The 17,805-nt window shown below is 38.5% G+C and overlaps 1 protein-coding gene and 1 pseudogene across 5 annotated transcripts in view; one reads left to right on the plus strand and one right to left on the minus strand.

Moving 5' to 3' along the window:
- Window positions 1-17,805, minus strand: part of Slc38a9 (solute carrier family 38 member 9) — an 82,660-nt gene extending 64,855 nt beyond the window's left edge. For 2 of the 5 annotated variants that reach the window (XM_010626885.3, XM_010626883.3), the window contains exon 1: window positions 11,192-11,374. Coding sequence is in view for 2 of the 5 variants with exons in the window: in XM_010626881.2 (XP_010625183.1) it covers window positions 14,142-14,248 (107 nt within the window). In the remaining 3 variants the exon portion in view is untranslated. The other 3 variants (XM_010626881.2, XM_010626882.3, XM_010626884.3) reach the window with 3 other exon arrangements.
- Window positions 8,587-9,532, plus strand: LOC117285124 (annotated as a pseudogene).

The raw sequence follows: 17,805 nt of genomic DNA on the forward strand, positions 1-17,805 counted from the left end.
TCAGGTATTGCCAACGTGATGGTGTTAAGATGTGGGGTTAATAAGAGGCAATAAGGCTATGAGGGCTCTTCCTTCACTAACAATATCAACGCCTTTATAACAGAGGCTTTACACTGCATTTGGTTTGCTTGATCTTCAGCTTTTCTGCCATGTGAAGACAGTGCTCACCAGACCAAAAGCTAGTGCCATGATCTTGGGCTTCCCAGTATCTTACAGAACTGTGACAAAGTAAATTTCTATTCTTTATAAGTTACCTAGTCTCAGGTGTCCTGTTATAGATAGCAGCACAAAACAGACTAAAAATACTTAAGGAAAGGATTCTATCAGGCCTTCGGAACTTTTATCATGGCTCTCAAGAAAGGCAGAGAAACTAAGAGAACTTTTTGCTTTACCATTGGAAAACCACTAGCAACAAATGGTCTACACAATCTAGCCATTCAGATGATGATGGCTGTATTTTCAATGGCAAATATTACAGTACCCTAACTAGAATCCACTGCTAGTTGCATGGCATGTTACAGTATTCAACAGACCAGTCCTAGAATAACAGAACAGTCTGGTTAAGGCAAGAGTCCAAGATGAAACCTGCCAAATGGCTCCTATCAATTTTTACATACAGGAAAGTTTTATAAACAAAATACAAGCTATATTTTAGGAAAAAAAGAAAAAAAAAGCAATGCTAGAAAAGGTATGTCAAAACTTTCATATATGGCTGGTAGGAGTTAATGAAGTAGGATCAGAAGATACAGTGAATATTAAGTATTTTTAAAGACATTTATTAAAAGACACATTGCCATTGGTCCCCCTCAAGAAACTCCCCCTTAATTCAAACACATATATTCCACAGTTCTTGCCACTTTCTGAAGCAGTTCTTAAAGTCCTCTTCCATGAGTGTCTTTATGCTGTTATGGTTGACTCAATATCCTGAATTTATTCAAAACATTTACCTTTCATGGTCTTCAGAACTGGTGCATAAGGTGAATGAAGACACATCATAATGTTTCACAAGCCTGCTTTCCATTGGATGGCATGCAGTGGTGGCAGTCACCATATGTTTGATCACACCTCATAAAAACACTCACAAAAGAAGACTTTCAGAATTGCTTCAAAAAGTGGCAAGAATGATAGGTTAAGTGTGCTTGAAGCAAGACAGTATTTTGAGGCAGATTAGTGGCAAGCATGTTTTTACTGTAATAAATATTTTTAAAAGTTATAATTTACCATATATATTAACTGGTACAATCTTTCTAGAAGGTAATTTGGCTCTAGGTATCAAAGCCTTTCATTTTAATAATTATATTTTTAATTATTAGATCACAATATAGTATAAAATTATGAAGAAACTGCTAATCATAGAATTAATTAAAATTGCAAACAGTTTAATATTCAAACATATCCTTAGATTATACACAGGTAAATAATGTATATTTAAATTTAATTTTTTTTTAGTACCAGGGATCGAACTCTGGCCCTTGAGCTTATGAGGCACGCAGCGGAACAACTGAACTAAATAAATCCCCAGCAATAACGTATGTTTAAGATGACATTTAGAAAGAATTACTAATATAGACAAATGCCTACAACAATTTCTTCTTTGGCATTTCAGTGATTCTTTAGGATAATCTGTATAAATTGTTTTACTATTCTTTGAAACTTGTCTACCACATTTAGCCTGCTTCTATACCTAGGGTTTGTGCTACCTATGGTTTTAGGATCAGTTTGTCAAAAGACAATAGGTTTGCTTCATGGGATGACATTTAGAAAGAACCTAATGACTGTTTTGCTGTTTTATTATCCAAAGAGCTATTTTGATCAGAACCTTTTAGAAGCAATTGTAGATGTGGAGTAAAATAAAGGTGTATGAACCTTATTTTTTTAACTTCTCCAGAAACAATGCAACAGGTACTCCTAGGAGGTCATAGAAATAGGAAGCACTAGACCCTACTGCTTACACTTGTGCCCCTGGAATTTGTCTTGGCAAAGGACTAGTCAGCAGACTAGAGCCTCATGACCTGGATCCATGGATTGTTTTTACAAATAAGGTTTTAGCTGAAGACAGCTAGGCCCATGTGACTATGTATTATTTGTGGCAACTTTCACACAATAGCAAAATTGAGGCCACATGCCCATAAAACCCAAAAATATATATTATTTGCTCCTTGGCAGAAAAAATTTGCCAACCCCAGCCCCAGACCACTGAAGGCACTTTAGAGGCTTAGAACTGGTGAAGAAGCTTCTTCCTTCATGCGCTTACTAGGTGTTGGGAACATCTAAATAGCCGTTCCTTTAGAAATGTTTATAACCAGATGTTCCTAGGCTTCATCCAGCTTAATTCCTTATAAAATTTATCCCATATAAATTAAAAACAAAGAAACCCTACCTCTTACATATGTCCCAAGACTTTGCAGGAGACTGAGATTAAGGGAAGTGGACTAAGGAGTGGGGAATAAAGAGTTTCAAGACAACTCAATATTAAGGGTGTGATCGATGACAGGTTCTGATGACCACTTTTAGCCAGATTTATACTGAGAATCAAGGGCAAAAAAAACAGAGCAGAGCAAATGAAACATCTTGAATTTCTGTCTCAAAACGAATCACTTGGGGGCGGGGATTTAGCTCAGTAGTTCCGCTGCCTGCCTCACAAGTGCAAAGACTTGAGTTTCAATTCTTGGTACAAAAACAAACAAACAAAAAACAAAATGAAAAGGAATCATTTGTAAAGTTGGAGTCAAAGAAGGTGTGGTTATTGAGAAGATTACCACCATTTTAAAAAGAAACCTAATAGGAGCTGGGGATTTAGCTCAGTGGTGCTTTGCCTGCCTCCTAAGTGCAAGGTCCTAAATTCCATTCCCAGTACAAGGGTGGGGGTAGGGTAGAAGAAATCAAGTACTTTGTACAGGGCAAGAAAAAAGGTGCCTTGAGGGCATCTCAGAAATCGACAACAAGGGCCAGGGATTTAGCTCAGTGGTTCTGATGCCTGCCTTGAAAGCACAAGGTCCTGAGTTCAATCTCCACTACCAAAAAAAAAAAAAAAAAACAACTATCAACTCCATTCATCACACAGTAAAGAATGAAAACCACAAATGTTTCATCTGAGAAGAAAGTACCTAGGTCCCTTGATTAAGAAGAGCTGCCTAGGAAACTGGTGCCTAGAATTCATTCACTGTGCTCAGCCATCCAGGCACTCAGAGGCCACTGTGGCCATGTTCCAAGGGGGTATGACTACTGCTCTGAATGGCAGCAGATCCTAGTGTCATTCAGTGATAGTGGTTTTACTGGCATGCAGACTACAGGAGTTATGTGGTCAGAAAGGCTTCCACCCTGATTTCAAAGGAAGGCCTGGAGCCCCTGAGAAACTATGTGTTAAGCTATGGTAATGAAGCTGTGGAGATGTCAAAAATCTGCTCAGGAAAGCTGCAGGCAGCAAGCGAGCTAGTCCAAGGGTGCAACAAGCAAGGTCAATGGGATGGGACCATCCAAGTCCTCTAGAATTAACACCTTAGCACTGTGTATCCTGCATGCCAGACAATGAAGCTGTAGGACTTAATGTTTGCCCAGCTGGCTTTTGGTCTTACGTTGGTCTCTTTCCTACTACTCTATTCCTCCTTTTGGAGTAAAAAGGTTTACCCTGTGCCATTGTATCTTGGCATTATATAACTTTAAAAAAATAAAAAAAAATTTACAGAGATTAACAGCTAAAAGTTTGCATTAAGTTTCAGAAGATACTTTGACTTAGAATTCTAAAAATGCCAGAACTATTGAAACCTTGGATAAGGAATTATTACATTTTTTGGTTGCATGCAAGGAAGTTATACCATGTTAAGCAGAATTATTAACTAACAATTAATTGACAAGGGGTGGGATGTAACAGTTAAGCTTAACTGTCAGCTTGTGGGAGTCACCTAGGGGATTAGTACACTTCTGAATATGTCTGACTGAGTCATAGAGGCATAATGTTGGTTACTATAGGTGGTCCCTGGCCCCTTCCTCTTGGGCATTTGTTACGCTTGTATCTAGATGACCCCCAAAGCCTCATGCCCTCATAGATATGGCTGATGGGTGTTAGGTATTTTGTTCCAGCAATGACAGAAGTCACTATGACAGATTTTGGTATCAGGAGTGAGGCCATGCTGTGATATTACCTGGCCAAGTGGTTCAGAAGCCTTTAGAATTGGCTTGTGGAAACAGTTTGGGAAGGCTTAGAGATGCCTGACAGTTGAAGAAGAAGTCCTGCAATGCTGTAAGCTAAACTTGATAGGATATTCTAGTCAGAGCTCAGAAGACCAGAATGTTGATAGAAATGCTGCTGGTAAAGATCAGGCTCGAGAAATTTCAGTTAGAAACAAGGACTGCACTGGCTGTTGGGCTTCGGCAGAAAATCTGTGTGCATTTTGCTCTTGTCTAGAGATGTTGCCTGAGACTGAGATTAAGGACAGCAGACTCGTTAATTTGGAGGAAGAAATTTGAAAGCAGTCTAATGCTGAGGCTGTGGCCTGGCTACTGTTGGGGGCTTTTAGCCATATCTATGTTAAGAATCAAGAGCAAAGGGCCCAACAGAACCATTTAAAAAGTTTAGAATTTGACCAGAAAGAAAACTTCAGAAGGTTACAACCTGCAAAGAGGGAGCAGCAGAGAACTTGGTTGCTGAAAAGGAACAAGATAATTGAAAAGATGGCCTAAGGATATCACAAGAACCAGGGAGACTATAGCCTTTGAGCCTCAAACTTTCAAAGGTGAAAGACTTTGCTTTGAGAGAAGACTGCTCTAGGGCACCATGTTCCAGAATGGCAGCAGCCTAGAGGACTTGTTCCTTGTAATTGGGTTCAGGCCCTCTACCCCTACAGCCAAGAGAGGAGGAAGCCTGACTGCTGCTCCAGCTAATGGAAGATCTTGGCATTATCCATGTGGTGCTGGATTTAGGTGCATGCAGAATGCAAGTGTTGTGAGGGAAAATTTTAGAAGGCGGCCTGGGAAGCCAGGTAGTATGCCCCCGAGAGGGCAGTGTGTGAAGCTGTTAATGTGAAGCCTGTATGTTATATTAGATCACTGACTGAAATTATAATAGTTTTGGGTGTGGCTGAATGGATTTTCTGAAGACAGAATCCTCACCCCTAGTGTGAGTGACACCATCCAAAAAGCTTGTAGCCTCGACAGGATAAAACAGAAAGGGAGGCTTGCTTGGCTGTTGCTGCTTTGTCGCCTTCTGCCTGTTCCACCATGGCCTGTTTCTCCTCTGTGATGTTCCTCTACCATGCCACCCTGTCTTGCAGCCTGTTGAGTATGAAATGAAACCTCTACAAACTGTGAGCTGAAATAAACCTTTCCTCCTTTAACTTTTGAGTGTGAAGTTTTTGTCCCAGAAACGAGGAAATTAACTAAGACAGCATTGTTCCCATACTCTGCTTCCCAGTCACCATGAACTAAGCAGCTTTGCTCCGCCATGCCCTGTGCCAGGGTGTTTCCTGCCTTGGAGCCAGCTGACCAAGAACTGTATCTTCTGAGACCATGAGCCAAATGAACCTCTCCTCCTTTAAGTTGTGGGTATCAACAATGGGAAAGCTGATTAATGCTGTATGTTTTCTAATGAAAAATGAATTCTCAAGCTATACATCTATATAAATACGATTTTAAAAAATACTTTTAATCCTTTATCAGAGCCCCCCCCCTTGCTGGAGGGAAAGACTGTGTTTGAGCAAAGTGTCTGGCACACGGTAGAGGATTAATGAATGCTGACAAAATGAAATGATACAGGAAGAAAGAGAAAGGAGAAAGTAGGAAAAAGAGAAGAGGCAGGGAAAGAGGGAAGATGGGATATGGGGAAGTAAAAGAGAAAAGCAAAAAGGAAAGCCTGCAGACAGCATATTAAATTATATATATTCTACGGTCTCATCTAAAAACATCACTAAAAGGCAGCTAGGAAGAACGTTTTAACAATGCTTGCTTCTATGTGATGGGACTATATTTGTTTCTAGTTTTTTCCAGAATCATTTTTATACACCTTCCCCAATTTGCTTCCCTAACCAGAAAACAACAAAAACCAAAAAACAAAGTAAAACAAATACTTAGCCACTAGGTTTAAACAAGATGGTTGCATTCATGTGCCTTCATGAATTTAATGTTTGGTTTTAAGTCTGTTTATTAAAAGAAGCCTTATTTGGCTTCACTGGTTTTATAGTATCATTGTATTACTGCACTAAAACCCTTTTGACTAAATATATAATTGGATATGTTATGATATTAAGCAGACAGAGAAAGATAGTAATCTAACCCTCATACCCCTTCAACCCAACAAAACACACTTTTGACATGGACCTAGTAAGTACTAGTCAAATCTAACATGCTCCCTCCTTCAGGCTTTTCCAAATAATATTAATGAGAGAGGGAGAGAAGAAGATAAAGCACACTAACTCCTAGGCAAGTAAACAAAAAATCAAAACAAGACAGATCTAGGAAAGAAAGATGTGATTCAGTCAAGCAAATAATGGATATAACAGGGCAGTTAAGCAAACAAAGATAACTGGAAGGAGATAAAGAAGGAATAATTTACAAGAACAAGAAATCTGAGAGAATAAAAGGATACAAATGAGAATAGAAATGATTCTAATCTAAGAAAGTCATATTTAGATTGAAGTCATCTCTAACTACAAGGCTAAGATTATTCTCTTAAGAATTTATGAAAGAGAATATAGTTCTTTTGGGAAAAAATAACAGTGGAATGTGGGAAAAAAGAGACGTAAGTTAGCGCATGCAGGAGAGAAGAAAGGCAGAGAGAAAAGGGAGCAGGGAAAAAACTCAGGAAGAAAGGAAAGAGGACGGAAGGAATTATTATCCGTGTATTTAACATTAATGGCAAGTTCTTCAAAATATGATTTACTCAGCTCTGGAAATCAGCCCTCCTGAGAAAACTAATCTTCCTACCTACCTTTCTTCTTCTCTGCTTCCTGCTTCTTCCCCCTTCTCTGCCTTTTTCCTTCCTCTAGGGAAGCCTAATGCTTGCTAAGCTATAGACCCAGCCCAAACTTCTATTTTGTTGTACATAAATATAATCCCTGTATTAGTCACTTTGTTGTTCCTTGGACAAAATACCTGACATGCATAACTTAAACAAAGACAGATTTATTTGGCTTATGGTTTCAGGGATTCAGTCCAGGGTTGAGTGGCTCCAAGGCACAAATGGAATGACAGAAGGGTATGGCAGAGGACAGCTGTTCACCCCATGGCAGCCAGGAAGCAGAGAGAAATGGAGCCAGGGACAAAGAATTTACCCTTCCAGGTCATGTCCCAGTGACCCACCTTCTCTGACGAGGTCTCACCTCCCAACAGCACACTGAGCTATGAGCATATTAGTGGGACTGATCCATTAGTGGGTACAATGCCTCCATGATTCAATCACCTTCCAAATGCCCTACCTCTAAACACATGACTTTAAGACTACATTTTAGATTTAAACCATAACAACACCCACTTACAAAATCAACAAGTCTCAGTAATCACTTCTAATCACTGTTACTGGGCCACAATCTATTCTTACCCATTCTAGATAAACTCACTTTGTCTTTAGTTTTGTTTTTTTTTTTGTCTTCTCCACTCTCTCTCACAGCCACAAGTACCAAGGAGTCAAATCAAGCTGCTCTATAGTGACAATATTAGTAACAAGTGAACAGAAAGAGGTCAGTTTACAGATGCACAGCCTTGTACACATTCTGAAAAAATAAGATGTCATACCATACCTATTAGGTCTGAAAGGAATGAGAAATGCTAAGGGGTTTAAATATCTACTTTTTTCCCCAATGGTTTATTAGTGCACTGAAAATGTTACCAATTGGAAAAATGTTGAACTTTTAGGTTAGGATTTTTTATTTCCAGGATTCTCCATGTAAAAATGCAAATCACTACAGAAAATAGAGGACTAAGTTTCTGTCACATCAGACTGTTTTCCATTCTAACGTCAAAGTGACAAGAAAACCTTAGAAGAATAGGACAGATAAATACTGGTGGATATGGAGTATAAGAAAAGTAGGATGTGTAAAGCATTTCTGGGAGATTAAGTCTGAGTGAACTCCTGGTTTGGGTGACAATGGCATACAGAAAAAAATGAAAGCTCAGGGCCGGGATTTAGCTCAGTGGTTCTGGCCCCTGCTGCACAAGCACAAGGGCCTGAGTTTGATCCCAGGTATACACACACACACACAAAAGCCCTTGGTCCTGAGAAAAGTGAAAAAAGAAACTAAGGGAGACTGAAAAAGAAAGAAAAGGTTGGTGCTGTTAACCTGGAGTGAGGTCTGAGGGTGCCTTAGGATTCAGGCCAGGAAGTTCTCTGGGAACGGGCACAACTTGTTAGGGAGAAATCAAACTCAGCTGTTAAAACCACTGCCTCTGTTCTATAGCACCTCCCCTCGAGACCAAGAGTCCTGGGATCCACCGGCTCTGGACCATGTACACCCGCAGTACAGTTGTGAGCACCCGGCCTGGCCCCTCTCCGGCCGGAACCCCAGTGCACTGGGCTGGAAGCTGCACCCATTATGAAGACACAAACAGGGGGTTTGGAGGCGGGCCCCCAAGGCCCTGCACAAGAGAGCCTGGCGCTGCCCCCACCCCATCCCCTGCCAGAACAGAGGAGCACAGGTGCATATACCTTGATAGCACCAAATGAAACTCAGAGACAACAGATAACAAAAGATTGCTGAGCAAGAGCTGGCCAGCCTGGGAAATGGAAGGAACAGAATAGAGCCAAACCAATTTATCTTTGGCCAAGATGGCTAGGTGGAAGCCATTCAGCCCGAAGTTAGGCAGAAGAAACAACTCTAACTGATGCAATCTAAATACCAGCAAAAGGTAAAAAGAGAAGAATCAACAGTTATAATAAAAAAGCTGAAGAAGCTGAGCTCCAAAAAAAAAAAAAAAAAAAAAAACAATTTAAAAAACCAAAAAAAAAAAAAAAAAAAAAAAAAAAAAAAAGAAAACAATTTAGAGAGTGAAGAGCAATAAACTAGAGGAGAAAAAGTGACTTCAAGAAAAACTCAGAAGAGAACACTTAAGAAGCATCACCAATACAAAACTTCTGAGTTCTTGAGCAAATTGAACAGAACATTGCTACACAAAAGTGCCTGTCAACTTGCTCCTCGTGACCCACAGTCATCAACATATAATAAATTACCAGAACCTACACGACAATCACAGAAGAAGAAAGAGCCAAAAATCCATCAAACTGTGCACAAGAGGGTAAATAATGCTTTTCTGGACTGATTCCAAGGCAAAAGTCAACCAGGTGGCCTCAGGTTGTCTGGAGTCTAATGGGATACGAATAGTGGTAACAGCTGGGGTATATGAGAAGTAATTTTCACCCGGTCTTCATCAACTTACCTTGAAAAAAACCTCATGAGATGCTTTTCCTTAACACAATTTATTTCAGCTTCACTGTTTTTTACCTTAGCTTCAACTGCCTACCCACTCAACTGAGCATTAGGGATGGTCAATTTCTCTATCATTAATTGTGTATGTTTGCAGGCACTGATTACTAAACTCATCTAATCCCCACTACCTGCAAAATGTTATATTATTTTCATAATTGATTTTGCCTCTTATTAGAATCATTAGAACAAGTTAGTAAGATGCAAAAAGTGGGAATCACTTGATACTTTCAGGTTAGTGAAAATGGTGGCTGCTACAGGCCTCTTTCTATAAGCAACTATTTCTAAGCTAATTCTCAGGTCAGGTTTGGGGAAGCTTTGGAGTCTTTTTAGATTTTTATCCCTACTTTCTTAATCTAGGCAACAAATATGACCAAAAGAAAAATTTTGTATACTCTGTTAAACTTATAAATACATTTGAACTGCTTCTATATAAAAGCAAGAAAGAAAGAAAGGAAGGAAGGAAGGAAGGAAGGAAGGAAGGAAGGAAAGAAAGAAAGAAAAAGAAAGGGCTCAAAAACTAATGCATCATTTCACAATTTGGTTCTAGGATAGCTGGAATGGTAAATTCCTCCAAGGCATACTCCCAGACCAGCAGCAGAATATGAAGCAATTCTGAATACCAGCCCTATCTTTGGATATACATAAAGTCTGTGAAAAGCAAGAAAACAATTTCTTAGATTAGCAATTGCCAATGGAATAAATAAAATATAGTATGAGAGGGCCAGGGATTTTGCTTAGTGGTTCTGCTGCCTGCCTCACAAGCGCAAGGTCCCAAGTTAGATGCTGCTACCCCACAAAACAAATGAGAGATTTCTAAACCTTTCTTCCTCAATACATATTCTTCACTCTACCTCAAACAAGGTGAAAAGAGACGGGAGGCATGCTGAGTAAAAAGAAGACCTGAGAGCTTGAAAAGTTCCCCAAATGATCCAAATGATTATATTTATATCCTTCTCCTAAAAAGGCAAGATCCTTAATCTAACTTTAGTTTAGACCCTATTTCCATGAAAATGATTAGCAGATCCATCATACTATCCTTCAGTCCACTACAGTTCTTAAAAATTTTAACCACTGAACTACTATGTGTAAGGTTTTGAGTGCCACCTCGTGGAAGAGATAGAAAACCACATGCTAAACTGAAGTACACAATCTACAAATATCAAGTTCGATACTCTTGATAGACAAGGATAGTTTCCGAAAGTATGATGACACATAAAACAAGTTTAGGTAGCACAGCACAAATACTGTTAAGTAGTTGGTATTGGCTCCAATATATAGTAAGAACAAAACTATAAACAACACTTCAAATCTGTCATTTCACAAACATGTGATGATGGTTAACCTTGATTTTAAAACGTAAATAGATTTTTAAGAAACAACTTACATTTCACATGTGGTACCCAGATATTACCAAAGTCATAAGATGACTTTAAAGTGATTGTTTTGGAAACAGTTGTCTAAGCTGGTTCTTTTAATAGAATATCTTTTTCTGTCAGTGTGTTGGGTTTCACTTATAAATACACAACAAAGTAAACCTTTTTTTTTTTTGTGCTGGGGATCGAACTCAGGACCTTGTGCTTTTGAGACAAGTGGCAGCACCACTGAGCTAAATCTCTGGCCCGAGTAATCCACATTTTAACAGAAACAATGTTCCATGGTACTCACACTTTTTCTTCCATCATAATTAGTTTTCTTAAACAGAAATTATTTCACAATGAAATTAACATTTCGGACTGCTAAATTCTTATACATATCTGCCTTCTTCAAAACATGCTTACCTAGGTAGTCATGCCATAGCTGTAAATAGTTGATTCCTTCTCATTTTGACAAGTTTCATTATAGAAAATACATTTCCATTTAATCTACCCTGTTAAATTTTCACAGCACTGTTTGAGCTCCTGCCTATTTACTGAAACAGAATGCACTTTAATGACCTATGCTCTATTGTCACAGTGGTCAATTATTTATCATAGAATTTAGAGGTTTCAAGAAAACCCTAAGCATTCACTCAGCATTCATTAGTTTAATATTTACTAATACTGAAACATACAAGTGAGAATCATAAGATTAACTCATTATCTTTTTGGATGACTATTATAAATGACAAAGATAAATTTTTAATGTGATAAAGTTTACAGAATGGAAACAAAATTATCAAGATTAGTTTATATCACTCTTTCCTTTTCTCCTCTATTGAGAATTACTGAACACTTAATTAGGATTTTGCTAACAGCAAATAGGGGTCACTTAATAATTATAAAGTATCTACCTTACAGCATTTGCCACACTGTCCTACCTCAAGCTCTCAATTTTTATCAAAGGGGACAATTATTCTCAGTTTCCTATCTATTCCCCTAGACTGCATTTATACATATATTATATATGATGTATTATTTTTACCCAAATGGTGGCAGTCTATACTTACTGCTCTACACTTCACTTTTTCACCTAACAAAACAAGGTGAAGATTTGTTCCATTTTGATATATATAATAAAGCCACCTCCTTTTTGATAGATGAACTATATTTCATTTTATGAATATACCATAATTAATATATCTAGTCCTATAAGAAAAAACATTTCAGTTGCTTTCAATCTTTGCTATTATAAAAAATACTGCATTAAACAACTTTGTATATATATAATTGTGAATAAGTACTTATAAGTGAAACTACTTGTCCATATAAGCTTTGGAATTTGCTGTTGCTATTTTTTGAAAAAAATCACATTACATTTATGGATTAAAATTTAAAGAGCGTGACATTTTTATTTTATAATCTTTTCACTGACAGTAAAATATGCCTTTTTTTTTTTTTTTTTTGTACTAGGGTCCTTGCACTTGGAAGGCAGGCCACCGAACAAACTGCTGAGCAAAATCCTTGGTAATATGCCTTTTAATTATGTCATATGTTACTGACTCTAGGGAAGACATTTAAATATTTCTAAGTAAGGATCCAGCTTATTATCTAGAACAACTTTTAATTTACTATCATCTAGTGCTCGCTTCGGCAGCACATATACTAAAATTTACTGTCATCTAGGTGGCAATGTCAACAGTAATTATTCTGAGTGGCACGACAAATAACAGCCATCTACGGTCATTTCAGTAGCCAAAACATTTGAGGAAGAAATACGAGTAATGTTTTTAAAAGCATACCCGTGACACCCTCTGGTAAGATCAGGGAAGTGCAAGTATCACAACAAAATGTAGTCAGTGATTTGGAAGGAAAATAAAAAAAATGCCACAACATCAATAATAGCACAAAGGACACTTCTGTATGGGAGCCAAAACACCAACTTTGTTGACTCCAGGTCAAAAAGTGATTCAAAAGAATCAGATTCTAAAATTGAAGTGTCACTAATATCTTACCTATTTGTCTATATTTTCATTTCATAATTGCACAAGAGATAAATGATAAAATACCAAATACATCTAAAAGTCCCTTCAGTAAATACAAAATAAGCATTCTAATTCCTAAGAGATGATTATACCAGAGGTATTGGTAGCAGTTTTTCTTAGCATTATATTTTTAAAATGTAATTTATATTCAGCATTATCTCAAATTTCATAAAATACTCAAATTTGTTTTATGACTCTCATGAACATTTAAAACTTTTTCTCATATAGATTTTGCATATTCTTAAGACTTTCAATACACTTTTTCTTCCATTACATTTTCTCATTGGAAAGCTATTTTGTGAGCAACCATCTTAGCAAATTTTCTTACTATATGTGTGTGCATGTATGTGTGTGTACATAATATTCAAACTGGGGATTGAACCCATGGCCTCACACATGCTAGGCACAAGCACTCTCTAACCCAATATCTCCAGCCCAACTAGTATATTTTCAGTGGATTCTTTTAAGTAGTAAAAATTTAAATTCAAATTATTTAAATTCTCTGGTGACATTTAAGTTTGAGGAAGGTAAAGATTTAAAGATTGCAGAGTGCTGTTTTTGTTGTTTTGGTAGTACTGTGGAATGAACTCAGGATTTTACATATGCTAGTCAAACAGTCTACTACTGAGATACATCCCCAGCCCTTTTTTTTTCTTTTTTTAAAATTTTTAAAATTTTGAGACAGGTTCTCACTAAGTTGCCCTGCCTGATCTGTGTCTATTATTTCTACTCTTATATCTCCAGCACCTGGAGTAGCACCTTGCGTAAAGTAGGTAATAAACATTCATTTAAGTGAATCAAGTGCATTTATAAAGTAATATTAATGCATCTTACTTTGTAAACTTATCCCAACACCCTCCCCAATAGTCTGGATATGCTTTTAAGACATATTAAATGATTTTTATGCCTGAAATATTTATCAGAAATCTGTTAATTTGAAATAAACAGTCCAAAAAAAATAAAATAATAGAAGTAGTATTCATAGCCTCTTCTCACATTCATTTATATTAATCCTGTAAGAAAGGAGATATTTTAAGCTGGGTGGGATGCTGTAATTCTAGCACTCTGTGAGACTGAGGCAAAAGGATCAAAAGTTTGAGCCCGGCCTGAGTAATTTAGTGACTAACCAAGACCCTACATTAAAAAAAGAAAAAAGAGGGGCTGGGGAGGAACTCAGTGACAAGGTCCTGAGTTCAATTCCCATAACAGAAAAAGAAAAAAGAAATCTGGTATTTTATATTCAATTCTCTATGTGTTCGGCTATATAATTCATTGTATTTCAGTTATTAAAAATTTTAATCATAAAATAATTATCTTAAAACTCTTACCTTTTGGATCTTAGGTCTGATGAATCAAACTGGATATTCATTGGTCCAGGATTTACTTCATGATCTTCTTCAGAGATGAGGTGATGCTTATCGTCCACATTTGCCATTTTTCTCAGATTCTAAGCACTGAGGAAGTTATTCCTACATAAATCAGAAAAGATAAATAAATCGGTTTAATTTAAAAACATTTTACTATGCATACAAAATAAATGGAAAAGTATAGAAATTTCCTAATGATGCCTATTTCCTACCCCCTCCCCCAAGGTCTCACTATGTTGGCCCAGGCTGGCCTTGAACCCCTGCAACCAAGCAATCCCCCTGCTTCAGCTCCCTGAGCAGCTATGACTATAGGTGTGTGGCCACTGTGCCTAGCTGCTAAAGACATCTTAAATGCTTTTTATGCCTGAAATATTTATCAGAAATTTGCTAATTTGAAATATTCACTCATTTTTCAGCTTAATAAAAAATACGTGAGATAATCTACTTCTGGGAATAAAATGGGTTAGGTTACTTGGGATTTCCCAGCTTTCAGAATTGTCAAATATAAATTTGGTTTTGTCATTGTTTTTGTTTTGTGACCTTGAGACCTGAACTCAGGGCTTTCCCACTAAGCTACATCTCTAACCCTCTCTTTGTTTGGAGACAGGGTCTTAATAAATTGCACAGGTGGTACTTGAACTGGCAACCTTTCTACCTCAGCCTCCCAGAATGCTAAGATTTATAAGTACAGGCCATCATGCCCAGCTATAAATCTGCTTTTTATAAATTACTCAGTCACAAAACTTTGTTAGAATAGCATAAATAGACTGAGACAGGTGCCAAAAGGGAATCAAGAGCTTACCTGATTTGTGTAATACTTCCAAGTTTTGTTTAAATGTTAGTGCCTTACTGAAGCTTATCTCCATAAAAAGTATGTAAAAAACAACCGGAGAAGGGCCAGGGATTTGGCTCAGAGGTTCCGCCACCTGTCTCACAAGCCTAAGGGCCAGAGCTCAATCCTCAGTACAACAACAAAAAAGCAACCAGAGAAAATCAGTGTGACCCTTTTTAAAGGTTTGACTGTGATTATCAGTGTACCTCAAAGAACAACAGCCCTTTCTATATAAGGATCAAAAACTTCCTTTCAAAATTCTTTGCCAAAATAAATCTATGGCGCAATGCCTTTAATCCCAGCACTCGGGAGGCTGAGACAGGAGGATTTCTGTGAGTTTGAGACCAGCCTGGGCAACATAGTGAGTTCCAGATCAGTCTCAACTACATAGTGAGACCCTGTCTCAAAACCCCCCCCCAAAAAAAAAGCCCAAAACAACAACAACAAAATAAATCTATAGTATTCTAGGCCAAATGCTTCCATTGATTTGCAATAGAATACACTGGTTTGTGCCCAAACAAATGTGACTGTGAATCTAACATATAAGTATTTACATGTTCTTTCTCAGAAACTGAAATTCTGTATTAACTAATATACTTGTACATGAAACAGAGTTTCAGACACTTTATTTATATTCAGTTTATTAGGCCAGGTGTTGACAATATTTTTTTGTAGAGGGCCAGACAGTAACTATACTAGCCTTTTTCAGCCACATCCTCTCTGCAAGTATTCAACTCTGCCTCTTACATGAAAGGCAATATATAAATGAGTATCCATGGCTGTGTTCCAACAAACTCTATAAAGAAAAAACATATCCATCAGCAGGTGAAATCTGATCAGTTTATCCACATCTGTAGGATGCCAATATAAAAGAAAAGGAACTACACCATAAAAAAGGCAGTCTGGTGGGAGCACTATTTTATTATGTACAAGTCTGTATCTGTATAAAGTCCCCTATCTAAATTCTTTCCTTATGAATAATTTACTGGTCAGCTAATAGGAGCTAGAATACTCTAATTTTGATGTAACATTTGGAACACACTTCTAATTTGATCAATTAATGCTTCAAGAGCTGTTAAATCTGACAGTGCTGGAGGTTAATGTGGATTAAAGAGATTCTCTCACCAAAAAAACTCTCTTCCCATGCCAGGTACACTAAATGCCATGAAGTTTTGTTAAGGCTATAAGGAAGAAATAATACTAGCAAAGGAATTAAATTTAAGTGTATTATGAAATACAGGTCAGAGAGAAATTCTTAAATCTCTTGGTGATTTTTTAAAAACCTTTATGCCAATATATCATTTTAAAAAGTACTAAAAACCATTACTTTCATATTTAATTCACATTGATATTATCTTCTCATGCTGTATTTTTATTGACATACTTAAGGTATTATAAAATCACAATTAAAAGTATATTATTTTATGTGTATAACAAGTATGCAGTACATAAGACTGTGAGAAAAATGTGAGTTTAACTATTCTCAGACCTCTAGTGGGCATAAATCAGGGATGTTTTATTGTCTTTGAGGTATTGAAAACTATAGCTGACAAATTGGCTATCAACCTTTTACCTTAGTATGGTGTTTGTTTGTTTGTTTGTTTGTTTTGAGACAGGGCCTCACTATGTAGTTGAGACTGACCTGGAACTCACTATGTAGCCCAGGCTGGTCTCGAACTTGGAGCGATCCTCGTGCCTCAGCCTCCCAAGTGCTGGGATTACAGGCGTGCACCACCACGCCCGGGTCTACCTTAGTATGAAAGTAGTGTATAAACCAGATTTCTTTCCAAGGATACCTTTGACTTTTTGAAAAGCTTAAAAACTTTCAGCATTTGTCTATTATCTATCAGATTGTTGTCAGGCCCAGACCCAGACAGAGCATTAATAAGAAAAAAAAAAGGAAGGGATGGGATACATGTTAGGGTTTGCAGATCTAATGATCTCAACGATGGAGAAAGGCATCAGGACAATTAGGTTTTAGCCAAGTTGGCCACAACTGGTTTTCTCGGGATGAGTGGACTGCTCCAACTCGGTGGACCTCAATTTTCTCATTTAAAAGGAAGAGAACGCGCTTGACTACCTGTCCTTAGAGTCCCAGGATTCTAAGACAGCTATCATATCATGCCACCCGCTATCAAGACACCACACAACTGAGCCGTGTGAAAAGCTTGCCCATCTGGGGGGAGGGGGGGTCCTAGCTCAAGCGCAAATGGGCTTCCTCCCTCAAGCTCTTCCTAACGTGCAGTAAAGGCGCTCTATTCCTGCCACTCCCCCAATTCTCCCTCGTCCGGGGTTCGGGGTGCTCACCTGGCGTACCCCTGCCTTTTCTCTAAGGCTTCCTCACCCCGCGGACTCCCCGACTTCACCGCACTCGAGCTGGGCGAAGCGCGCGCCGCCGTCGCTCCGGAGCAGTCTCCGCGACCGCGGCTTCGGCCTCACCGCTCTCCCAAGGAGCTCGAGTCCGACGCGCATCACAGAAGAGCCAGCCCAGGTGACAGCCCACTCCCCCGCAAACTCAGCCTTCCCGCCACGGCTCGCGCCTCACTCTCCCGCGGGGCGAATTTGCAAACCGACAGAGAGCTTGCTCTACCTGAATGGCGAACCCTCAACCTCGGAGAACTGGGCGAGAAGGTGAGGACCCCTCCTCAGGTTCAAGCAGTTCGCGGCAGCCCGGCTACCGGTCCCCGAAACAGGAAGAGGCAATGGCCTATGCCGCGGGGGCCGGCGGGGGATGGAGTTCTGGGAGCTCCAAACTGGCGGCCTCAGTCAACTCCAACGTCGTGGACTACGACT

Source organism: Fukomys damarensis, unplaced genomic scaffold, assembly GCF_012274545.1.
Source record: "Fukomys damarensis isolate Sample0158 unplaced genomic scaffold, DMR_v1.0_HiC HiC_scaffold_1, whole genome shotgun sequence".
NCBI classification, from domain to species: domain Eukaryota; kingdom Metazoa; phylum Chordata; class Mammalia; order Rodentia; family Bathyergidae; genus Fukomys; species Fukomys damarensis.